The following is a 23,646-nucleotide window of genomic DNA, read 5'->3' as shown; positions in this document are numbered from 1 at the left end:
TTGCCCTAAAAGCTGAATTCCCCCAAATCTATTCTGAGACTCTACATTACCTAGAATACTGATTGATTTGGGGGCAACACCAAAAAGACTTTTTTCCAATCAGAACATTTTTACTCCATCAGTTGGCAATCTTTTTTCTTTTTTAAGCACTTATTATACTTCTTAACTTTGTACTTAAGAATTAGAGAGAATGAGGGGCGCCTGGGTGGCTCAGTTGATTAAGCGTCTGCCTTCGGCTCAGGTCATGATCTCAGGGTCCTGGGATCAAGTCCCACATCAGGCTCTCTGCTCAGCAGGGAGTCTGCTTCTCCCTCTCACGTTCCCTCTATGCTCTCCCTCTCAATCTCTCTCAAATAAATAAATAAAATCTTTAAAAAAAAGAATTAAGGGGAATGAAGTTTCTCTCTTTGTACCCACAACTGGATTTTTCTCTTAACCTACCTGACCCCAACTGAGCTATTAAACTCCTCAGAGGGAAGGGTCTTACTCATCTCACTGCATCTCTGCTTCCTACACAGAGCTGATGTTCTCGGGATGTCGTTCACTTAAAACAATCAGGTCCACAGGTTCTCCCCTTGGGAGTGTTTATTATCCCATCGGAAACACCAGACACAAACACACGTGTGATAACAGGAAACAATCATGTAGAAAACAAAGAAACAAAGTAAAGACAGTAACAGAGGAACACAGAGAGCCATTTCGGAAGCAAGATTAGTCCAATCTAGAAGCAAATTTAGACTGCGAGCATACAACATATTCAAACCAACTAATTTTTTTAATGATAAAAACTATCGCCCTCAGAAGATGAGCATCGATTTGCCACTGACCCCCTCAGGCTCGAGAATGTTGAGACTAGAAATGGCCTCCAAGAGTCTTCAGATCCAGTGGTTCTTGACCTTGAAAGGAGGAGATGCCCTCTGAGGGACAGTGCTCACTCCACAGCATTTGATGAACAGATAAGAGAAGGGTCCAAGCAGCGGTACAAGCATGCTGAGAGGACACAGCGGAAGGAATTACAACATGTGATTGGGCAGGTCAGCAGAGGCCCAAATGGAGGTCAGGGCGTGCGGAGTGACCAGAAAGTCGAAAGGTAGAGAACACGAACATAAGCAAAGTCCATACTGTTTGCCATTTTGTTCTGTATTGTCCCCAAAGCTTCTCCAGTCTCAACTTGACATCCAGGATCTTCACTAAGACATTTTCTGGAAGGTAAAGAATTTCCTCTCCTTACACTTAACAAAAAGCCTATGGGTGGCTTTTTGGAAAAGAAGAGAGAAGAGGTAATTTTAGGGAAAATTCACAGAAGCATTTCTAAATTACAGGTTCCTGGAAAGGGTACTCATCCCATTTGAAAAGATTTCACATTGGCTTGAACAGCCCACCAAATAGTTCCTACAGGTAATCTTCCGAAGTAACAAAGAACGGCTTTAATGCATCTCGTCTTCATGGGTATTAGCTTCGCAGCAGTATTGCTCAAAAGTAAAATTTCCCTTTAGCTTGGACTTTATTGCCCAGACTGTACTTTGGCAACACATCAGAAAGAAATAGAAACGGCAGTGAATATTTCTAATGGCCACTCTTCCAAATGGAATCGCTTCCCGCTGCCCTGGCCACCTCCCCCCCTCCCCGCCACCACCAAATAAATAAATAAGCAAGCTAATAAAGTAGAACTCATACTGCCACAGGAGACTGCGATATGCACCCAGCCTTACAGCCATGGGATGGGGCACTTCCACGCTGATGCGGATGGGATCCTCCCCGCTGTAAGATTTCTTTCACAAGGAATATAATAATCCTTGAAAAATACTGCCTTTGGTCCCTGGGTTCACAGTGAGGCAGCTTCAGTTTCTCAGCAAAAATGCTGAGAGTTTTGAAAGTCAATCCCGGAGCAGGTGCAAGCGGTAGTCTGACGGACCAAAGCAAGACTCCAGGTAGGAACCTCTCGGTCTATGCTTACAAGAACACCCAAAGATTGGCCCATTCTTCTGAGAGGGTGCATCACCCCAACTGTGAAGACACGATGCAGGGAAGACCAAATAAGCACGCTCAAAACTGGAACTCACACGGCCTACCAGTGCGTGCTGTTTGGCACCAGCACTTCCAGCTTCCTTTCGGCCGTGGGCATAAAGGAACACCAGTCATTCCCTTTGGTGGAGTGCTGTGTGCCAGGCACTGGGGTACCCAGGGATTGAGGGCGCCCTCTGACACAGCAATGCTACCAGGAGAGCATTCGGATTGCTTCCACCTCGCAGAAGAGGTGGCAAAACCATGCCGGGTCATTTCCCCAGGGTCGCACAGCTGCCCAAACAGGATCTTCGCCCATGTCTACCTGCCTCTAGATTCTGAGCTCGGGGGCGCTGTATCATACCCACAAGGGCCGCGGACTGGTTCATCCAGCACCTTCAGGACAGAACAGTTTCTACAATTTCTAAAACTTCTACAAAGTGGAAACATAAACATGGACATAAAGCTGTCACAGGAGATAAGGGAAAATCTTCAGATTCTTCCACAGTGGCATGCTCTGGGAACTTCAGTTTCTTAGAGGAGCCCAACTACCCCGGGAATGTAAGAATTCAAGTGGCTGGGACATCATCAGTGGGTCGTGTGAGGGATAAACGCCCTCTGCTTGCTTCACCTCTTACGAGCTATACGACCAGGGGCAAGTCCCCACGCCTGTAAGGGTGTTGGGGAAATTAGGAGACCGCCCCATGAGGGCATCTGAGGTCCCATATGAGGACCTCAATTAATGCCAGTCGTGATCAACGATCAGCAGAGGACAGAGGTTCCAGGGCTGGGCTGGTCACCCCCCAGCTGCCGAGCTTACTCTCAGCCCACCTCCAGTGCCCAGGCCCATGAAAGAGGACATATGGACTTGATAACGTCTCCGTTCCCTTCGGCACACACATTGTAAGAAAACGGCAGCAAAATCTTATGAAGAAAAATTACACTCTGGGTTTCTGAGTTTTTATACAGCATTTTCCTCTTCTCTCTCTAGCAACAAGGGTGCTGCGAACAAGGAACACCACAACCGATGACCAGAGAAATTGATTATGGCAAAAAAAAAAAAAAAAAAAAAAAAAACAAACCTCACCATAGGCTTTCTACATAAAACATACTGGTCTTCTCCCCAGGAAAGGTTTAATTGGACTTATCAGCCTAGCCTTCTCCACAGACTTAGGACTGGACCCCAGCCTACAAATCATGTGACAGGGAAACCTTATAAGCTGACCAGAAGTCACAGCAATCACATGTGGTCCAGACTGACACCCCATCACCACAGGGTCCTTTATTTTATTTTACTTTTTTACATTTTCTTATTAGCCACCAACTTTCCAAAAAAGGGAAGATTTCACATTTTAAAATTCTGAATTTCCGTATTCTTTAAAAAAACAACAACAACAACCTGAAGGTCCGCCAAACTGGACTAGCATTTCTTCCTGGCAACAGTCAGGACGAGCTGAGTAACACTGCCCCTGGAGGTTTGGGGCACATTTCCAGTTGGTCCCATTCCCGACTGCTCTCGGCTATTTCACTGGCCCATGGAAAGATTTTATGACACCTGACTTAATGCTTGCCTGCAATTTCCCCTGAGACATCAATGGTCCAACCATTCTCCTCCACCGATAGGTTATCTCCACACACAGACATCTCTACGAGTCTCATCAATAAAATGACAGAGGCCCACAATAAAAATACCTCGTTTTTGTTTAAAAAGTTACTTCTACCTGTCCCAGAAGCTTGAGAAGCTTCCTCTGTTGTTAAAAACCAAAACTGACAGAAACATAGCCAGGTTTAATTTTATATTTGGTAGAGTGGTAAATATAATCCCCAGGAGAAGCAAGGGATGTGGGCTTTTTCCTGACCAAAAGCACACACTGTTTTCCTTCCAACTAATTTAATAATCATTGTATATTTCACGTTAGGTCCGGAACATTCGAGAAGTCACAACCTCCTACCACGAGTAAATGGAAAGACAAGTAACTAAACACTCACTGTGACATCGTTTCACTGTATTAAATGAAGAGTGCTGGGTAGAAATGGTCCGACAGCCAAACAGTGTCAAGAAAGGGGCTCAAGTTATAGTCAAGCTAAAATTTTTAGTGTGGGTGGATATCTTCTAACGTCAGTCAAGATGAAATCCCCAGAAACACGAGTCGGCTCCCTGGGGGACTTGGGCTGCACCCTGCAGCTAATTCACCCCAGCAGGCTCTCAAGGAGCCATCCCTCTTGGGGTCGGGGGCACCCCAGGAGCCTGAGCGGGCTTTTCCTCTGGCCGAGAAGCCGTCTGGTCACACGTGCTCTTAACAGCTTCTAGACTAGGCCCATCCCTGCTGTGCTCTGCGGGGTGGGGGGGAACTCCAAGGTCTCAATGGAGCATGTGCCCTCATTGTGGGGCCGTCAAAGGGCTGCTTCCCCAGCAGGCTGCCTCCTGGTTACCACCCCCCCCAGCTCATCTGCAGCTGCGGACAGGGTAGTTTCCACCTGGACGAGCACATAGGCCGGGCTCCTTGGTCTTTGTAAAAGGATGTCAGCCCCACCATCTGCTTGTCTGAGTTCCAAAGAGAACGGATCTGGCCTTAACCAGTACCAGAGGTTAAAATTTTCCAGGCTCTGGTCAGAGCGGACAACGTCAAATCATCTGCCGTCCAGCTTCTAGCCTAGCAAAGCCTGGTCAGCAAAGGGTACTGGGGATGGCAGACCAAGCTCCCGCATGGCATCGGTTTTATCATTACAGCCCTGGGAGATTAAATTTGGGGGCCACTTTAGCCTCCTCCCAGAATCGATGTCCTTGTCACTTCCCCCAACTGTCACTGGCTTTCTCAGTAAGAAGAAAATGAAATCTCCTTCTGCGTGTTTCACAAAAGCTGCAAATTACATCACTCATTGTCCCTGCAAAAGAAATTCCTTTCAGAACATAGTGCCAGACAAAGCTATGTTCCTGTGGAATTAGTAGGCATTCTCTTTACCAATAATGAGCTTCTCTTTTCACTGCCAGGAAGTTGAGAACAAATGTTGTGCTCCGTTACAGCAACTATGTCAACCATTTGAGTTAGTTGGGAGTCCTAGCCCCTCTTTTTTACTCCTTATTCCCTCCCTCTCATTTTTACCTTACTGACCTTCCTGTGTAAAGTAATCATTGCCAGTTATTCGAATAGTGATGATAAAGTGAATAACTGGGACATTTCTAACACTCATTCAATGTAAATGAAGTGGCCATTATGACCAATAGGCCAAGACTATAGAATTACCTAGAGTCGTTTTCAAGAAATGGATTAAATAATTTCATCCATGATGTTTTTAGGTTTCAGAGTGACTGTTCACAAAATCTTCTTGCTACTCCAATCCAACGCATAAATTTTTCTGTATTAAAAAAAAAAAAAAAAAAGTCTTTTCCTCTTTCCCTGCTATTCCAGGCCATTCAACCTCTCACTTATAACCAGTGAGGAAGAACTTGCAATGATTAGTCCAGGCCTCGAGAATTCTAAGAAGCGTTCAAGTCAGCACTAATCACAACAGAACACAGTTCTGAAAAGCTCTTGGCCTCCGGTCAGGTCAAATCATTCCATACGAAGAGCATTTTTGGAACTAATATTTCTGCTCCAGCTTCAGGACAGATGAAGCACAGCACAGAGAAAAATGAGCATCAGGCATAACGTCAAGAAAAGGGAATGATTCAAGTGGTAAAATTTTAGGATCTCTGTGTGAAGGTCTGTTTTGATTTTGGCACAATTTTTCATCCAACATTTATAGGCTGTGGGAGTAAGGAGAGCGATAGAATGTGAGCAACACTTCCAATTTTATCTTCACTGGTTGCACTTCACATGTTAACCTTTAGTCATTTTTATAGAAGGTTAGAGATTACTTTCTTTGGAGTGAAACTACAAAGATGCTGCTGAAAAGGGATCCCAGTCATAAGTGGTTGTGTAAGGCCACGATAAAGAGAAGCTATTTTGCAGAAAGGAAGTGTGAGTGCATCTAAAAATCCTAAACAGATCTCTCACAAAAACTTTAATTCAAGGAACGCATCACAGTGCAGAAGGACGTGTATCTGTGGGGTTCCTCTGGTACTCAAATTCACAAGAGACCAAAGGTAAAAGGGTGGGGCGTGGGGAGCTGTTTAATGGGTACAGAGTTTCAGTTTTGCAAAATGCGAAGGGTTCAATGGAGGGTGGTGATGGTGGCACAAAGGTGTGAATGAACTTTTGCCACTGAAATGTACCCGTAAAAAATGGTTCAGGTAGTAAATTTCATGTTATTTCATCCACTGTTTCAAAAGATCCTTTTTTAAGGCTGTGCAATTAAAGAGTGAGAGAGACAGTTAAAAGAGAAAATGATGTACAAAGTAACGGATGACCCCCAGACTCCAGGGGAGCTGCTACCAACAGCCTAATAAATAAAATGGACCAGGACTATGGAATAAAACAAAGTTGCAGAACAAAGACCGTGACCTGAATTATAGGTACAGCTGAGCCGGGACTGCTCAGCCCACAAATGGTCAATGTCCCAATGGGCGGCAGAATGTGCCAGGTCCCACACATGAGAGTCATAGCAAAGCAAAAGGGCAACAGTTGCACTAAAGGGAGCCGACGCCCTTTACATCTGTCCTCTTAACCCCAGCGCCTGCCCAGTGCCATGCTCCAGGCAGATTCTCTTGCATTTCCCAGCTCCCCTAGCCCCAAGGAGCCTACTGTCCTTCAGAACACAGTCGAGGAGAGCCACACAAAATAAACACAGCTGAGCTTTATGTATCAGGCACTGGTATGAACATTTTACACGAGTTAGCTCAATTGAACTTCACAGAAACCCCAAGAGAAAGGGTCTATTATTGTCCCCTTGTACAGATGGGGAAACCGAGACACAGAGGACTTGAATAACTCATCCGAAGTAGCAGGGGCAGACCAGCGTCACAGGGGGGATCTCAACCCGCCAAGCAACCCTGCCTCCCAGCCTGCATCCCTCCCCAACACAAATGCCCAAAGAAAATGAAAAATTAATTTGTTGATCCTCCTATGCATAGTAATGGACATTTTCTGTGATTTTTCAATTCGGGAAAATAAATGATAAGGAAAGGAAATTTCTGGACAGTTTTCAGAATCCCAGGATCTTCCTAGGGTGCCACTAAAAAACCATATATATATTCAGCCATAATGAACTAATTCTTTAAATACTACATTCACACCTAGACCTTTCAGGGGAAATTTAAAAATCTGTATGGGGAAGAAAGAAACGTGGAAGCTGGTAACTATTGATGTTTAATGGTCCCCATTCACTGCTGGGGACAGATCGGTACCCGGCTTGTCTGTTTGGGTCTGTGATAGCACAATCCTTATAACACGGAGCCCTGTGCTTGAGAACTCCCCTGAAAAGAGAGCCACGGCAATGGGGGGAGCAGTCTGCATAGCCTGCCCACCCCCCTGCACACTCCCATGGCATAAGCCTCCTCTATTCCAGAGCCATCCTAGCCCGAAGCCACACTGATGCAGAGGTCAGATCCCCAGGGCAAAGGCCCAGACAGCATTTTCCCTTTGCTCTGGGCGGTGTCCAGCCACGTTAGTGGCCCTCTCTCTGGTGGTCCTCCAACCAAGTTCCTCCAGATGAGACAATGAGTCTACAGGGCCGACAGGATGCTCCTACACCTTTCCTTGTTGACTCAGTAGGATTCCAGAATCCCCTACCCAAAAACCCCGAGTCCACTTCCAAAGCCTGTGCAGGCCTTCCCTGTAAGTCTGTCCTTCCCCCGTAAGTCTGTCCTTCCCCGTAAGTCTGTCCTCCGGAGGGTTTGCCATACTATTGGTATAGACACTCCTAGGCACAGCAGTGTGGGGGAAGGGGGACATCTGAGGCTGCTGTCTGTGGTGGTATGGACGGAGTTCTAATGTACAGGCTAAACTGTCCACAGAGTGGGGGGCAACATGACTGGGGACCCCCCACTGGTGCCCTTCAACAGGCCATATAACTGGTGGGAGCTGGCTGAGTCTTGTTACCCAGGATCCAGAAAAACGCCTGGTGGGCAGGACATGTTCAAAACATATTTGTCGACTGACTAATTGAATAAATGAATGAACTGATCAATCAATCAATCAACACATATACGTACAGACAGTTCATTGCTGTCCTCTGGTTCAGCATTCCGTGGGAAAAGATGGCTTTGTCAACAGACTATCTTTTGTCCCCGAACTGTGTGCAGGCGTAAAGCACAATGCAAGGAGAGTAGAGAGAGATTCTAGGGTAGACTGCGGTAAATAAAAAGCTCAACAGTGCCCTCAACACACCAGAAGACACTCTCCGTCGGTGAGAGAGAAACTTCACGAAAGAGTATGAAATGGCTCGTGAGTTCAACCCCAGAGGGTCACCCAGGCTTACCACGAGAGCCGACCACTCAACCGAAACTCAGACTTTTCTCATGAGACGTAAACATTATGTGTTGGCTCCGTAATGCTCATTCCTTTTTAAAAATTTAACTTTCAAAACACACATGGAGTCTACACTATTTTCATTTGTATGTATATTATGAACATACTGTGGCGTGTAAACATAAATAAATGGATGTTATTTATCTCAAGGGGGAATTATCTTTTTGGATTATTCAACACAATCTGTTCACCTATATACTTCCCCACTCTATTTTTTTTTTAAGATTTTATTTATTTATTTGACAGAGAGAGAGAGAGAGCCAGAGAGAGAGGGAACACAAGCAGGGGAAGTGGGAAAGGAAGAAGCAGGCTCCCAGCAGAGGAGCCTGATGTGGGGCTCGATCCCATAACGCCAGGATCACCCCTGAGCTGAAGGCAGACGCTTAACCGCTGTGCCACCCAGGCGCCCCTCCCCACTCTATTTTTAAAGCCTCCCAATCTCATATGTCTATCAGTTGGTTTATGATCAGTTTTGCGAACGGCTACCAACATTTCGAGATGCCTGATAGTGTTAATTATTACAAATACAAAGGAAGTCCCACGAAACGTGGTAGGAGCAGCTCAACGCACCTTGACTGCAAAGACACGAAAGTATAGGTATCAGATGGTACATTAAACCAGGCCTGACACACTATCTTTTTTATACTCCTGATGTCTGCAGTTCTTTAAGAAAAACGCACAGCCTCTACCAGCCATGCTACAAGAAGGATAAATCACATCTGAAATCTCACACCAGAATCACTTTGTAAGTGAGACACCATAAATGCAGTCACAGGGAAAACTGCAATTGATCCACAGGGATAGCCATTATTAGCTATTACCCAACAGAAGAAGCACAAATCTTTCTCATTAGACCTATTTGTTTGCTGGAGATCAGATGTCCCTAGAATGATTCTTTTTCCCTGGATTTGCCTCTGGTGTTGAGCTGGGCTGTTGTGCCTCTCTCACCACCTGCTTGCCCTCATCCTCCCATTTCTTCTCTGTCCCTCCTTCCTGTTGGATACCCAAGACGCCTCCCCCAGCAAAAGGTTGCCTTTCTTCCTTTCCAGCTAGCTATGCTGTCTCTACAGTGAACTTTTTTTTTTTTTTTTTTTTTTTTTTACTGTGCATGAACTAACTTTGTGGTATTTAATTCCATAAAGGTTACTTATTTAAACAACATCTTAACCAGATGACTAAAAAGTCATGGCTAGAGATTTCCTTACTGACGGCCCAAAGAACAACTAGTACACACTTTCATCTGGAATTCTCAATGATAGATGTGTAGGGGAGTGCGCGTGCGCACATGTGCATGTCCACGTGTCTGTGTCTGATGTGGAGATCTACGGCATTGTGCTGGGTGCTGGGGGAGAGTCTGACCAAGATCCACGTGGTCCTCACCTTCATGCCACTTACACCCTCGTGGTGTGTACAGATGCATAGCCAGGCATGCATTTATGTGGCTAAGTGACCTGTTCTGGAGTTGGGAAAGAGCACACGGAGAGGACACAGCCCAGAGGCAGGGAGGCAGGAGAATTTAGCCAGAGACAGAAGGCGGGGGAAAGGTGTTCCAGGAGGAGGCCGGCCAGTGTGAAGCCAGGGAGTTAAGTAAGAGCATAGCTCCAACACGGGAACTGAAAGCTCAGAGAGGCTGTATTATCTCACGGAACAAAGGGAAAGGCAAGATAGGAGGCTAGAGGTTTGAATTTGAGGATACAGGGCTTTTAAGACTCACTAAGACTGGCTGAAATATATAAATGTAATGCTATCCTTATTTAAAGCACCAATACAATATGGGGAGAGATAGGCAAGCAATTCCTACAATTTGTATGGAAAAATGATCACGCAAAAATAACTGAATATTCTGAAAGAAAAGACTAGTGAGAAAGACTATACTTTGAAGAGAAAAAAATAATAATAATATGAAGCTTTTGGAGATAAAAAGTATAGTGCTGGCAAGGAGATAGCCAGACTGATGAACACAATGGATATATCTCAAAATGGCCCAAACTGTTAGTTGAAATTACTGGGGACAGGTAGAATTATATAATGCATGGCGTCAAGAGACCTAATGGGCTGATCAGCTATCTTGAAAAAAGAACAAAACTATTTTTTTGCTAACTCCTTCCTTGTATGTTGAAAATCCAGATGGAGCAAAGCTTTAAAGTATGAAATAGTGAAAGCAGTAGAAGAAAATATAGACTTATTTTATACTCTCAGAGACGGGAAACCTGTAGCCACGCTGACAACATAGAAGCCATAAATAATAAATTTTACTACCAAAAAATACACAATTGTGTTACCAAAAGAAGAAGAAACGCCATAACCAACATCAGAAGACAAGCAAAACATTAGGGAAGGCATAAATCTTCTTTTTATTAAATAGATTTTATGAATCCATTTTTTATAGATTTATTTATTTATTTGAGAGAGAGAGAGGGACAGAGTGTGCGAGTGGCAGGGGGAGAGGGGCAAAGGTGGGGAGAGAGAGAATCTTAAGCAGACTCCCCACTGAGCATGGAGCCCAATGCAGAGCTCGATCTCATGACCCTGAGATCATGAGCTGACCAGAAACCAAGAGTTTCAGATGCCCAACCGACTGAACTGTCCAGGTACCCCTGAATCCACTTTTTTAAAAGGCCACCCACCCAATAGATAAAGAAAATAGCTAAGGGATAAGACAAACACAGTTCACTGAAAAAGAATACAAATTACTTACGTACACATAAAAAGACCTTCCACCCAGATCATTATTACAGAATTGCCAAATAAAGCGGTGCCCAGGAACGGACACTGGGTCAAAGGTGACTGACAAAGGTCAGAAGGCTTGGTAACGAATAATATGGCTTAGCGGTAGGAAAACAGGTGCTTCCAGTTTGGATGGGAGAACGAAATGATGTGATTGCTTTGCCAGACACCTCGGCCAGTATCTGCCAAAATCACTAACATCTTGCAAATGTGCCTGCAGTTCAAATTCTAGGAACTTTTCCTATAGACACAATCACGCATGTGTGCAAGAACTTACGCACGAGGTTGTTCAAAAAGGAGGCTGGTTGAGTAAAGAACAGCCTATCCACTCAACGGCTTACCACGTGGCTTTGAACAATAAGGCTGCTGTTCGTGCGCTGATACAGAAACATTTTTTAAGGTACAGCCTTAAGTAAAAAAAAAAAAAAAAAAAACCACCAACATGCAGGACAGTGCGTATAACACTCTTTCATGTGTGTACAAACGAAAAAGACATATGTATGCACTCACGTATGTGAGTAGACTCCTTCTGGAAAGTGAGAGATGAGAGGGGTTAACTTCTCATGATACATTCCCTTGTACTATTTGCATTTCTTATCCTGTTCAAATATGACTTTAAAAAAGCTAATCACCGATAAAATTTCATACGGTGAAATGAATGCGTTTCAGAAAAAAGATGTGCAAAATCACTTTAAGGAATCTGAAAGGTTCCCAGGCTTGAGCAAGTCTTGGCTGAAGGCACTAACCTTTCCAAAGAAAGAATGTGTCACTCGGAATTGGTGCTGGGCAGTCAATGAAGGAGAGAAAAAGGAGTGTCCATCCAGGGGACACAGGTCCGCGCCAAAGTACTTCAAGTTCTGCGTTGCCTTTGTGCAGGCGCTCCCATTATGGAGATGGATGCCTCCGGCAAGCTTAGCTTAATGCCATTTAACATTTTAAATGCAGAATTAAGTGCCCTTGCTCTAATTCCAAGATCACCAAGCAAGCTTCCAGTTATAATTAGTTCTCCTTTATAGATCTACTGGTGTAGGAAACAACTGTAATGCTGATCCGCACGTTTGGGTCCATGGGACTGTTATCCGAGGAATGACAATCCGGATTGGAGTTTGTTTTTCAACTAAAAAACGAAAATAGAACAAGAACAAACAGGAGGCACCAAGGGGCGGTTAGAAGCAGTGACATAACGAGATCAGCATTTTAGAAAGACCACGCCTGCACGGTATGGGCCACGCGTAGAGAGGGGCAAGGCTGGGGGCAAGCCCGCCAAGTCGGAAGGAGTCTCAGTATTGTAGGCAAAAAAGTGAGAATGTTTGTGTCCCCACCGCGGACAGTTTTCTCAACAGGTACTGTCCACCTGGACTTTCGAGTAGTTACGTGGACAAAGCCACCTGTTCACGTCTGCTCAGAACACCTGCCCCTGGATGTCTGTTCTGACCGTTTCCGCTCCCCCGGGACGCCGGGTCTGATGCCGTGAAAGTGTGGCCGTGAAACCCACACCCCACCTCGCCACGCAGGGCCCCTTCCCGTTACGCCAGGCTCCTGGACCCTGCGGCCTCTCGGCTGTGTTAAGCTTGTCCAGCCAGGTTCAGTGGGAAAGGTCATGGTCGATCCACAGGCCCGGCAACCAGCATTTCTTCACAGTCCGTTAGAGGGGCTTTGCAGCCAGGCACCTGCCTGAGTGTGTGTGCGCGTGTGTGTGTGCGTGTGTGTGTTGGGGACAGTGGGGAGGAGGATAAGGAACACCGCCGGAACCAGAGGAAGGGGAAAGAAAGGTGACAAAGGGAAAAAGCCCAACTCAGGAGCTCAAGGGCAGTCCAGGAGCAAAATCTTCCACGACACTCAGATCGGGCTGGCAGCGACCAAGGTCCAGGGTGAACCTGGGAGCGGAGGGCAGAGGCGCTGCGGTCTGGGCTGCGCCGGGTCTCCTCGGCCCTGGCCGGAGAACAAACCCAGAGCCCATCACACCGCGCTCCCTCGGACCCAGCCCTGCCCGGCCCTGTCCGCACGCTGCCCAGGTGAGTACACGGAGGCCGAGGTGGGAAGCGAGCAACAGTCCGAGAAGTCGGGGCAGGCCCGTCTGCCACCTCACAGGAAGGGACTCGGGCACAGGAAACAGAGACGACTTTGGTGACAAACACTGGAGTTGACAAGGGCCTACCTTTGAGACTGCACTATGTTTCAGAGGTTGAAAACCAAAATTTGACTATCTTCTGATGTAAATCACACTCCAAAAATGCCTCATTGATTGTTTTGTTGACGTTGAGAAATGATCACAGACGACAGACATGATGGGTCTCTGAGTAGCCAGGTTGGCTAATGGCGTCAAAGGACTAACACGCACTTCCTCACTCAGGTTCTCCTCAGGAGAAATGCAGAATGATTAAAGTAAAATTAAAAGGCTGGGTGGGGACGTAATGTGCAGCACGGTGACTACAGTTAATACTGCTGCGTTGTGTCTTTGAAAGTTACTACGAGAACAGAATGGATGGAACACGTTCTCATCTCAGGAAAAGTATTTGTGACCATGTGTGGTGACAGATGTTGACTAGACTATGGTGGTGATCATTTCACGAGACATACGAATATCAAATCATTATGTGGTACACGTGAAACTAATGTCGTGCGCCCATTATATCTCAACAGAAAAGGAAAAATAAGTCTCGACGGTTTCAGGAAGTAAATCCTAAATTATTAGGAAAATGTTACAGTTCCGGATAATTAAGTCTGAAAGGACCACAACTACTGGAGTTTTATCCATATGTTTCTATTTGCACAGATGCATCACGTACACACAAAGAGAGTCCCGGCATGTGTGTGTATGTGTGTCCCAAGGATTGCTGGGATATGAACCTTAGAAGAAAGCATGGGGCATGGAATAGCAATAGGTCCTTATTTGCAATAGAAAAGAGACTCTACGTGGTGTGTGATCATTATCATTTTTATTCTATATGAGAAGATGCCATGTTCCCAAAGGCACCCAAATCTTTTATCTCTTGATAGTCTAACAGGTGGTGCAGGAGGAGATGGTGATGGGTGGAAGGGGAAAGACACAGGGTGAAGCGCCAGTCCATCTCCTTCCCACCATCATGCCGCCTAACTTGTGAACAGTTATTTGAATCTCTACACTTCTCCTAAAATTGCTTCTACTCTCGCGGCAAATTTGGGCAAGTGGGGCTGAGCAGAGAGAGCCCTAAGCGAGCTATTGGCTAAGGTTCTGTCCCAAATTACACTCTGGTTGACTGGAGAGCCCTGGGCGAACCAGTCACCCTGACTATCCCTCCAAGGCTGTCAAGACCTTCCCCCCTACTTCAGAGTGAGGCTGTACACCGAAATAAGCCGGAAGTCTGGATGGAGGGAGGCTTCCAGGTCCCCGGAGAGAAGCCCTGCTTGAATCCAGAGCTATGTCTCAGGGCAGGCCTTGGACACCATGCAAAATGATAGCGGAATGAATTCTAGATGCGAGTCAACAATCTTTAAGCTTGCTCTAGGGCTCAGTCATTGAGCTCAGCCATCAATCCTGGGCAAAGAGAAGTCAGGGGCGAAAAAGAAGGCAGGAAAGAAGAAGTATGTTCTGGGCACAGGTCTTTCACAGGAGCTAAGACAGGCTTTGTACAAAAGGCTGTGAGGCCCTCCACTTACGTAATCCCCCTTGACTGTGGCAAAGGCTCCAGGGGCAGTAGCCTGCATTCTGCTGGGTCTGCTCTGCCCTCCCTCCACCCAACCTGCCAACATGGTCCAATACACACAGGGTTAGCATCCCACATTGCTGCCAACTCGTGAAGTTTTTCTCTGCAGCCTGGCTTTTGTGTATGAATTGCTTAGAGAAGAGGAAGGCTTGAAATTTAAAAACAATAAAAACAAAACACCATAATGTAAATGAAAAATGCATTTTTTCCAACGTGAAGATAAGACCATTGCTTTGCGGTCAGTCGTTCATGCACTTTTGAGTTGCATTGTCTCAGAGACTGGTTGGTGTAGACCTGGTCTAGTAGAGACTGGTTGGTGTAGACTTGGTCTAGTATTAAGCTTGTCTTCACATCTCTGACACTTCTAAAGTGCTGGCTGGGGTTAGGTTCAGCCCACGGGTGCAAGGCAAAAGGGAGGCACCCTAAAGTAGAGGCCATGGTACCTCCTTCAGATGTGCTAGGAGAAAGAGCTTCTAGACCCACATTGTCTTTAACGTAGCACAGCCTTAGAAGACTCTTTCCTGGCCTGGTCCCTGCAGAGGGGGCTAGAGCAGAGCATTCCTGAGGCTCTTCTCCTTCTGTGGTACCAATTCTAGGTGACCCTGTGTGTGACCTGGGACTCAGCAGCCCAGCACAAACATGCCACCAGTTTGGGGGAATTCAGAGCAGACACTGAACACATGAGCATCTAACATTGTCACCAAAGACCCTCAGATTGTCACACCACCCTTTACTTCCTAACTGATGCATAAACCCCATTATCTCTATAACTGAAGGTTCATGGAACTTCAGAGCCAGGAGAAACTTGTCTGAGCACTGAATCCAAAGCCCTCGGTTTACATCTGACAAGCTCAGGCCCAGATAGTAACAGGCTGTTTCAAGATCAGGTCACTCCTGACTCCAGCAATTTGTGATATCTGGGTTTTTGTTTTTTGTTTTCTTTTTAAACAGGTAAACTCAGTACCTATGCCTTACTTTTCTTCCCAGGTTTATAATACTCACAAGCTCTCACGCCTTCATCGCCCAGATCAATATTTACTGACTTCCCGGTCGCTTGGACAGCCCAGAGACCAAAGTGGTAAGAAGGCACCCTGATTATGTGAGATCTTTGCCTTCCTTAATGGAGATCGATCAGTAACCAAATGTAGAGTGAAAATGATCAGGCCACTGCAGGGCTCAGACCCGTGCCACCTGGGGGGTGGGATCTGCACATTAAACTAGCTAGACCAAGTAGATTATGAAAATGGCCCATCAGCTCTTAACCGGAGGTTCAGTTTTTCCCTCTCCCTATCTCTCTCTCACACACACTAAATGAGTAAAGGGAAAAAAAGGTGCCCTGTTGAAATAATCTCTCCCCAAAATCATCCAGTTGATTAACATCAAGAGGAATCAAAACTTGGCACTGTACCAAAGGCCAGCAGGTTCAAGGCCACATTCTACCCTACGGTTTTTGAAGCTACGAGAAGCTCTTGGGAGACGGTAAGCTAGTCTGAGCGTTAATGTCAGTGTGTGATATTCAGTATTCAGTGTTTTTTTTTTCCCTAACAGCCAAGATGAGCAATGAGTTAACACTGAGGGCACTTGCTTAGTACCAAAGGCCAAACAAAAACAAAAACAGAAACAGAAAAAGGAAAAAAGAAAAGAGAGAAAGGAATTCCCCTTCCCCAGCTAAACAAGAGCTCTAGGTTTTATACTCTGACGACCCAGATATAGTCAAAGAGATCATACGGAATGTTCCTGGGGAGAAAGAGACCTCAATTCTTAGCTGTCCAGCCAACTTTTCAGCTTAGAAAACGTCTTTACAAGGAAATATTGAAACAGACACAAACAGAGGTTTATGGGATAGAAACAGTGAAAGATTTTAAACAGAACTAAACTCAGCTCTGGGGAACTGTGACCACATTATCTCAACTTCCCATTACTTGCTTGTAATAACACATAACCCAGGTCCTTCCCCTAACTCTAGTGCTCTGAATTCCCATAAGGAAATATCACTTTTCGGAGAAGGAAAAAAAAAAAAATCAAACACATTTTCCTGTATAGTCAATGAGAGGTGATGGGGAGGGGGAGGGGAGAAAGTGGGGTCAGAAGGGTCAAGGGGCTTTTCAATTGTTTTACCCAATGTAATAAAAACCTCCCTAATGCAGAGATTGAAGGTACAAAACCAAGGAGGCTTCAAATGTTTGTACTGAGCTGAATTCTGTAAATACCTTCTCTGGGAAGACAACGTGTTTTCAACTCCAGCTTGCAAGTTGTGTTAATGATGCAAATTAGACTGCCTTATTTATTAACAAGTCCAGTGTGGCTTATGTAACCACACTCAAAACTTACTCTGTGCATCTTAAATGCTTGTAAAGCTCAATCCAAAGTTCTAGAACCCCCAGTGGAGGACCTGAGATGTAAATATCAGAGTAATAAAAACGGATGCCTCTCTCCGAATCCTTCCGAATGCCAGGATATTTGTTTTTAGTACAATTAATTGCAGTGGAAAAGCTTACTAAGGTGAGGGGCCAAAATCAATGTATTAATGACATCACATTACATTCGCTTAACCAAGCCAACAATTTATTGCACATAGGGACTCTGGCAGCAGAAGTTGCAAATTCTATTTATGTTGTGCTAAGAGGAAAAATATTACACTTGTCTCCAAATACGACCCCCAAATCAGAAAGTACCACCCAAGAAATTCAGGGGGGGAAAAAAGGCCATCTATAAAATAGGAGCAATGTAAAAATGAATGCCCCCTTTCCCCACCATGTAAATATACTTCACACTTAATGCTACTGAACGATACACTTAAAGATGGTTAAGATGGTAAGTTTTATGTGAGGTGGTTTTGACCACAACAAAAAAGAAAAGTATGGCCTATTTTAACCATCCCTTTTACCACTTGAGTGAGACAGAACTTGTCCTTTGCAGTACATTTTGGCACCTGATACCACAGAGAGTCAATAACCAGTTACATAACTCCAACAACAGGCTTGACTCTTCAGTCTCACTTATATGTGACAATGGTATTAGTTTTAAATTTAACTTAGCATGGCTTTGGTATAACCATCTCCGAGTAACAAAGCTCGAGCTCAGCAGAGGTGTGGTGTTGGGCAGGTGTGAGACATTTCTATAGACAGAGAGAGAAGAGAGATGTAGGTAAATAGATCATGTTGGCGGGTAAAGAATATGAGACCGACTACTATGACAGAATTTCTGATAAAAGAGGCTCAAATGATGACTCTAAAAATGAAATGTCAGCTTGGCTTAAAATATGCACATAAAAGCAAAAAATAAAACTCTCTCTCTCTTAATGAATCTATGCACATAGTTTTAGAATGTTCTACCATGGGCTCTCTCTGAACCCAGAAAGCACCATGGTGTGCTTTCCCCAAAATATATGGATATTAAATGATGTACCATTTTTAAATGATACAGTAAACCGTTACTTCAGCAAACTCTATAGTTTATTTACTTCTATTTTTCCTATTGAAAAAAATAGAAACATGAAATTTCAGCTAAGCACCATTAAACTGGAACTTTCAACCAGGTTATTTTAGGAATACCATTGGGTCTCATAACACGTAAAAAAAAAAAAAATGTAATTTGGTTCCAACTGTAGCTGGTTTCCACTGGCCAAGAATGTAAAAGCTGTTCAAACAAATATTAATATGTAAGAAAAAGAGCCAGATGGTGTCATATATGGATGACAGGGAAACAAGCTCATCCACGGATGTCATTTTGATATCAAAACAGCAGAATTCAAAATAATTATATGAAGTGCTTTCCAAACAAGGATTTCGATACATTTCACGGGACACCAGGGCACAAACCGGCGGAGCTCAAATGAAACTGAGGGGTGAAGCTGAGCATAGACTTTTTCTCAGAACTCACATCTACCAGCCCCGTCAGTGTCACTAAGGCACGTAATTCCCCATCCCAAACACTAACCCTACACACCTCCCCACGCTCTCAAACTCAGTGGATTTTCAAATCAAAAGAAAAAAAATAAATAACAGAAGAAATCAGGAGTGCCAGTGACAACAAACACTTTGAAAAAAACATCAAATTTTTAAAGCCTGGGGATAGGGAACCTGCCATCAGATATTACAGGGACAACAGCAATCGTGAGAACTGATATAAGAAAGCTCAGCTGAAATCTATTGATTTCATAAATACCAGGCAGCTAAGACCACTAAGGTTCAAAACAGTGTTTTTTACACCTAAAGAGAGTTTTATTTCCCTTTTCCCTGATTAGGGCCTTAAAATAGTTCAGTGGGAAAAAAACATTACAGTGAAAACGACTGGCTCCATCTCCTTTCCTCCTTTATTACAGATGCATCATCTAGTACAGAATTTCAGAACCACCACCAACAAAACAAGACGTCTGACTGTATAAAGGCACTCTCCCTGGTCTCAAAATAGTCCGAAGGGCTCTGAATTCCATATGGCTTTCTCCGTCTGACTACTGAACCTCCATCTCATGAAAAAGACACAGATCCTGATAAAAGGCCACAGACACTTTGACCAGGCCAACCAGGGCCAGCACAGTTGGGGCCCTACCCACCCTTCCTCTCCAGTTCTGCCTGCTCTGATCCTTGCCAAAAAAAAAAAAAAAAGCCACCCAGATTCCAGCCTCCTGGATCCAGTCTGACAGTTGGTTGCTCCCAGCACATCTCAGCTCTGCGAGGCCTGCACATTCCCCTCTGTGCTGCTGCCATTTCCTTCTGCCCGGGCCTTGAACATGAACATCACCAGCAGAACAAACAACAGAGGCTAGGACAGTCTCTTACTTACATTAAAAACAGGTTATCTCAGTCAACTACGTTGGCAGAAACACGGTGTGCGTGTTCTGGAGAGGAAAAAAAGCATGCGCACTCGCCACCCGGAAGGCCACAGCCCAAGCCCTAATTTCAGGGCTGTCTATCTGAGCACCGAACATGTAGGGAAAACCGGGAGAAACTTTGCCTTACAATCGTCTGCATGGATGAATACAATCTCATGCCAGTAAAACGTAGGCAATGACCAAGTCCCTGGGTGAGTGGGGGGGGGGGTGTCGAGGGAAGACACCTTTTGGAGAGGTGACAGGGGAATGCTGGGGATGGCACTGGTGAATTCCTACTTGGTAATGTATTTGTCACAAGCCGTCAGAGCAGGAGGACAGAAATGCACAACTCTGCTTCTCCGTGGGAGCAAGACAAGCTCAGACATTTCCAGGGACACAGGGGTCCGTCCCATGCTAAAGGCAGCATTCATCAGAGCACCACACACTGCTCTACCAGCCAACCTAGTCCTGGGATAGTATTCAGTGGGCAATTGAGATTTATAGTCCAAATGGTCTCAAAATTATATCTCGGGGAAGTCAAGAACAAATTAAATCAGACCAGGCTTTTAGGCTTCCGACGAGCACATTTTCTCTTTCAAGAGAGCGCATTTCAACACTCAGAACTTCTCCTCTTACAGACCATTTTTCCAGGCCAGCTCTGGATGCCATCTCCTAACAAAAATCTGATCTATAAAATGAAAAGGAAAACCGGTGAACTCCAAACCTCAGCAAACGATGTTAAGGGGGCGACTCTAAACACCTCCAACAAATTTCCAAAAGTTCATTATTTTAACCTCCCTTCTAGTAAATATTACTGGAACTTCTAACACAACATACACTTAGCACCTTAGGAGAAACAAAAATGTCCAGAACTAAGTTATTGCGTAAGGAAAGCCTAAAGCACACCCAACAGGGCTTTGAAATACAGAGTGTATATGGAATGCCTCCCCGCAAAGAACATATTTATGTTATTGACACATACAGTATACCTAAAACTTATTTTCAACTGTCCACTTCTCCCCACGTTAGCAGCCCCAAGCCAGAGAAACAGGTAACTGACGGATGGCCCAACCCTGCATCTCCCATGTACGTCTGACTTCTCCCCAGGCTTGAGACAACATTCATGCCCCCGACAGACACGCCTGGCCAGCCCGAGGTGCGAGGAGAGAAGGAAGGAGCAAGAGCCCCAGGAACTCACATTTCGGTGATGTTCTCAGGGTCTGCACTGTTAGGCTCCAACCTCGGAAACGCCACGATGCCCGGAGAAGGGTCGCTGCACCAGATCCGAGAGGCACTGCATTTGCAGGACGTGGGACAGGCGAGAGCGGCCCTCCAGAAGCCCACAACCAGCCAGCAGAAGCCCCAGAGCCGCGCCATGGCGGGTCCATGCCACCTCGTCCAGGACGACATCCCTAGCCGCCAGTGCCAGCCCGAGTCGGACTGAGTACGTGTCCCCGCGCTGCGCCGGCCGGCCTCCCCTGCCCCTGCTGGGCGGCCTGTGCTGCGCTCGCCTCTCGCTCGCCCCGGTGCCTGTCGCGGGCGCGCAGAGCCGAGCGTGTCCGGGGCTGAGCGTGTCCTGGCGGGCGGCACGGTTCACAGTGGCCGGGGCATCTCCGGCCGCCTCGCAGGGGGCGCTACCGCCGCTCGGAGCTCCGCCGCGGCCGCCGCTGCATGGCCCGGCGCGCCGAGCACCGGCCGGCGACGCTGCCGGCACTCCCCGGGACGCAGGCTCCTTGCTAGACGCGCACTGGGATCCGGGACGCACCTCGGGGCTGAGGACAAACAGACACGCGTGAGACTAAGCGCAGGCCCCCATACAGAGCACTCGCCGCACCCCCACCCCGACCCCAGCCAGGGGACTGTGGATGGATGAGTGCCCAGCTCCGGCCCCAGAAATAAACTTGCCCCTCGATGGCACTGAAGCCGCCGGGGCCACCGATGTGCCCCCCGTCTCTCCAAGCCTGAGGTCGGGCGAGGGGAGACAGGGCAAGGGTCCCCGAGACAGGATTCCATGGCACAGGCCGGGCGAAGGGCCCTTTAAAGGGGGACGCGGAGACTGCCGGCGGCGGCGATGGCTCCGCGACGGGGGCCCCGAATGATGCTGCAGAATCCGCCACGGCCGCTGGGCGCAGGGGGCGCGGGCAGGTGGCGCGGCGCGTCCCACCTGGGGAGCCGCCACGGCCGCCCCGGGGGGGACAGCGAGGGCCGAGACGCCGGAGGGCACTGTCCGCGCTGCTCACCCGGGCTCCGGCGCCTACCGCCCGCCGGTGGCGCCTGGGTGCAGGCTCCTCCTGCCGCCGGGCACTGAGCGCGGAGAGCGCGAGCGAAGGAGCGAGCGAAGGAGCGAGCGAGGCTCCTGCTCCAACCCAATTCCGGGAGCCGCCGCCGCCGCCGCCGCCTCTGCTACTGCTGGCGAAGTGACGTGAGGGCTGACGCAGAGCAGGGGCAGAAACTCCAGAAAATTAGTCTGAAATCCAAAAACACACACGCTCATACACACACAAACCCATAACACCCTCCAGACAAAAGCAACAGGGAGGGGAGGGGAATCTGGGGGCGAGCGGGGAGGAGGGAGGCATCGGTGCCACTGGCCAGGAGCAGACAGCAGCAGCATGTGGGAGTTCATACACGCGCACACACGCACACATCCTCGCTGGGTAGACGCGCGCGCCTGTGTGTGTGTGTGTGTGTGTGTGTGTGCATTGAGCTCCAGGTACCTCCGAGATGGACCGTTGCACCGCTCGACGCCTCTCAGTCCCTAATTCACACCGCGGTCTCTTCAACCATCGCAGTAGAGGCTGTCTCCTTTTTTGAAATGGAAACCGGGCTCGGTTCAGCTCTGAAAAATGCGCTGATTCTTATTATAGGAATCCTCCCTCCCCTCTCCCTCCCCGCTGCTTTCTCCTTTCCCATCCTGCCTAAAAGGGAGGGCGAGCTAGCCTAAAAATAAATAAATATTGTAAACACCAAAACGTGTTCAGCATTGGTAACCAAGGATAACCGCCCCCATTCCGGGCCATCTATTTGGGGATCCGTGGTTTTGGAGGGTCTTCCTGTTGGTGCTTTTGCAGAGGGAGGGGAGTCTCCAAATGCAACTCTAGCTATGTAAGTGGGTCTTTTTCCTGCCGTGTTCCGGCATCACACGCCCGGGATATAGAGACATGTGAGGGGAAGGGAGCGCGCCTGACGCATATTGGGTTCCCTAAATGCGCGGCAGCAACCCTGGCCTGTCCGATGTGTGGCGCCGCGTCATTTTCTGTCATCCTTCAACCTGGCAGGATCCAGCCTTTCCCAGATCGTCGCTTCACTCCCCGCGATGCCCACCCCCGCCCCCGCGGGGCACCCCGAGCCCTTGCTCCCCTGCCGTACCTTGCGCGATTTCGTGTGTGCGCGGGTGTGCGCGAACGCGTGCCCTGCGCCCGCGCTGCCCAGAGCACGACAGGCATACAGCTACCGACAAGCCTGGCGCGGGCAGAGCCTCGGGGTCTCACTAGGGACAAATGAGGCGATCCGGGAGGGTCGGGTGACAAACCGTAACTGCTCTGCGGGCGCAGTTAAATGATGGCTACGGGGCATTCGCAAGCCTTGTCTGAGAAATCCGTCTTCCCCATTTGCGGCTCCGAGAGTCTGTTTTTCCGCAGTCATTTAAAAGGGAACTGGGAAAATGCACCGCAGTGCCTGACACTTCCGAGGGCTCTGGTGCCCCCGCGCGGGGAGAGAGCGCCCCGCACGCTCCGGAGCACCAACCCTGCGCCGCGGCCGTGGCGGGCACTGCGCGGGGGGGCGCGCTCTGGCGCCAGATGCGCAACCAGCGGCGCCCCACGCGTGCGCGCCCCTGCCCCGCTGGCGCGCCACTCTCCCGGCCTCGCGGAGCCCCTGCCCCGGGAAAAGGGCGGGCAGCGCTCAGCTCCAGAAAGGGCGACGGGATGGGCTCTCGTCCAAAAGATAGGAATGGTCACCCATCTGCTCACAGAGGATGAGGGTGGGAAGGATCCAGAAACCCGAA

The 23,646-nt window shown here is 47.5% G+C and overlaps 1 protein-coding gene across 4 annotated transcripts in view; it reads right to left on the bottom strand.

The window, feature by feature from the left end:
* Nucleotides 1-22,023, bottom strand: part of NTRK2 (neurotrophic receptor tyrosine kinase 2) — a 319,588-nt gene extending 297,565 nt beyond the window's left edge. For 2 of the 4 annotated variants that reach the window (XM_057305572.1, XM_057305573.1), the window contains exon 1: nucleotides 20,839-21,184. In XM_057305572.1, coding sequence (XP_057161555.1) covers nucleotides 20,839-21,050 — 212 coding nt within the window. In that variant the 5' untranslated portion in view covers nucleotides 21,051-21,184. Of the gene's footprint in view, nucleotides 1-20,838; nucleotides 21,413-21,804 lie in introns of those variants that run through there. The other 2 variants (XM_044391113.3, XM_044391114.3) reach the window with 2 other exon arrangements.
* Between the last annotated feature and the right edge of the window lie 1,623 nt (nucleotides 22,024-23,646).

This window comes from Ursus arctos, unplaced genomic scaffold, assembly GCF_023065955.2.
Source record: "Ursus arctos isolate Adak ecotype North America unplaced genomic scaffold, UrsArc2.0 scaffold_33, whole genome shotgun sequence".
Classification (NCBI taxonomy): Eukaryota; Metazoa; Chordata; class Mammalia; order Carnivora; family Ursidae; genus Ursus; species Ursus arctos.
The sequence above is the reverse complement of the archived record's forward strand: the minus strand, read 5'-3'. Positions and strand labels throughout refer to the sequence as shown.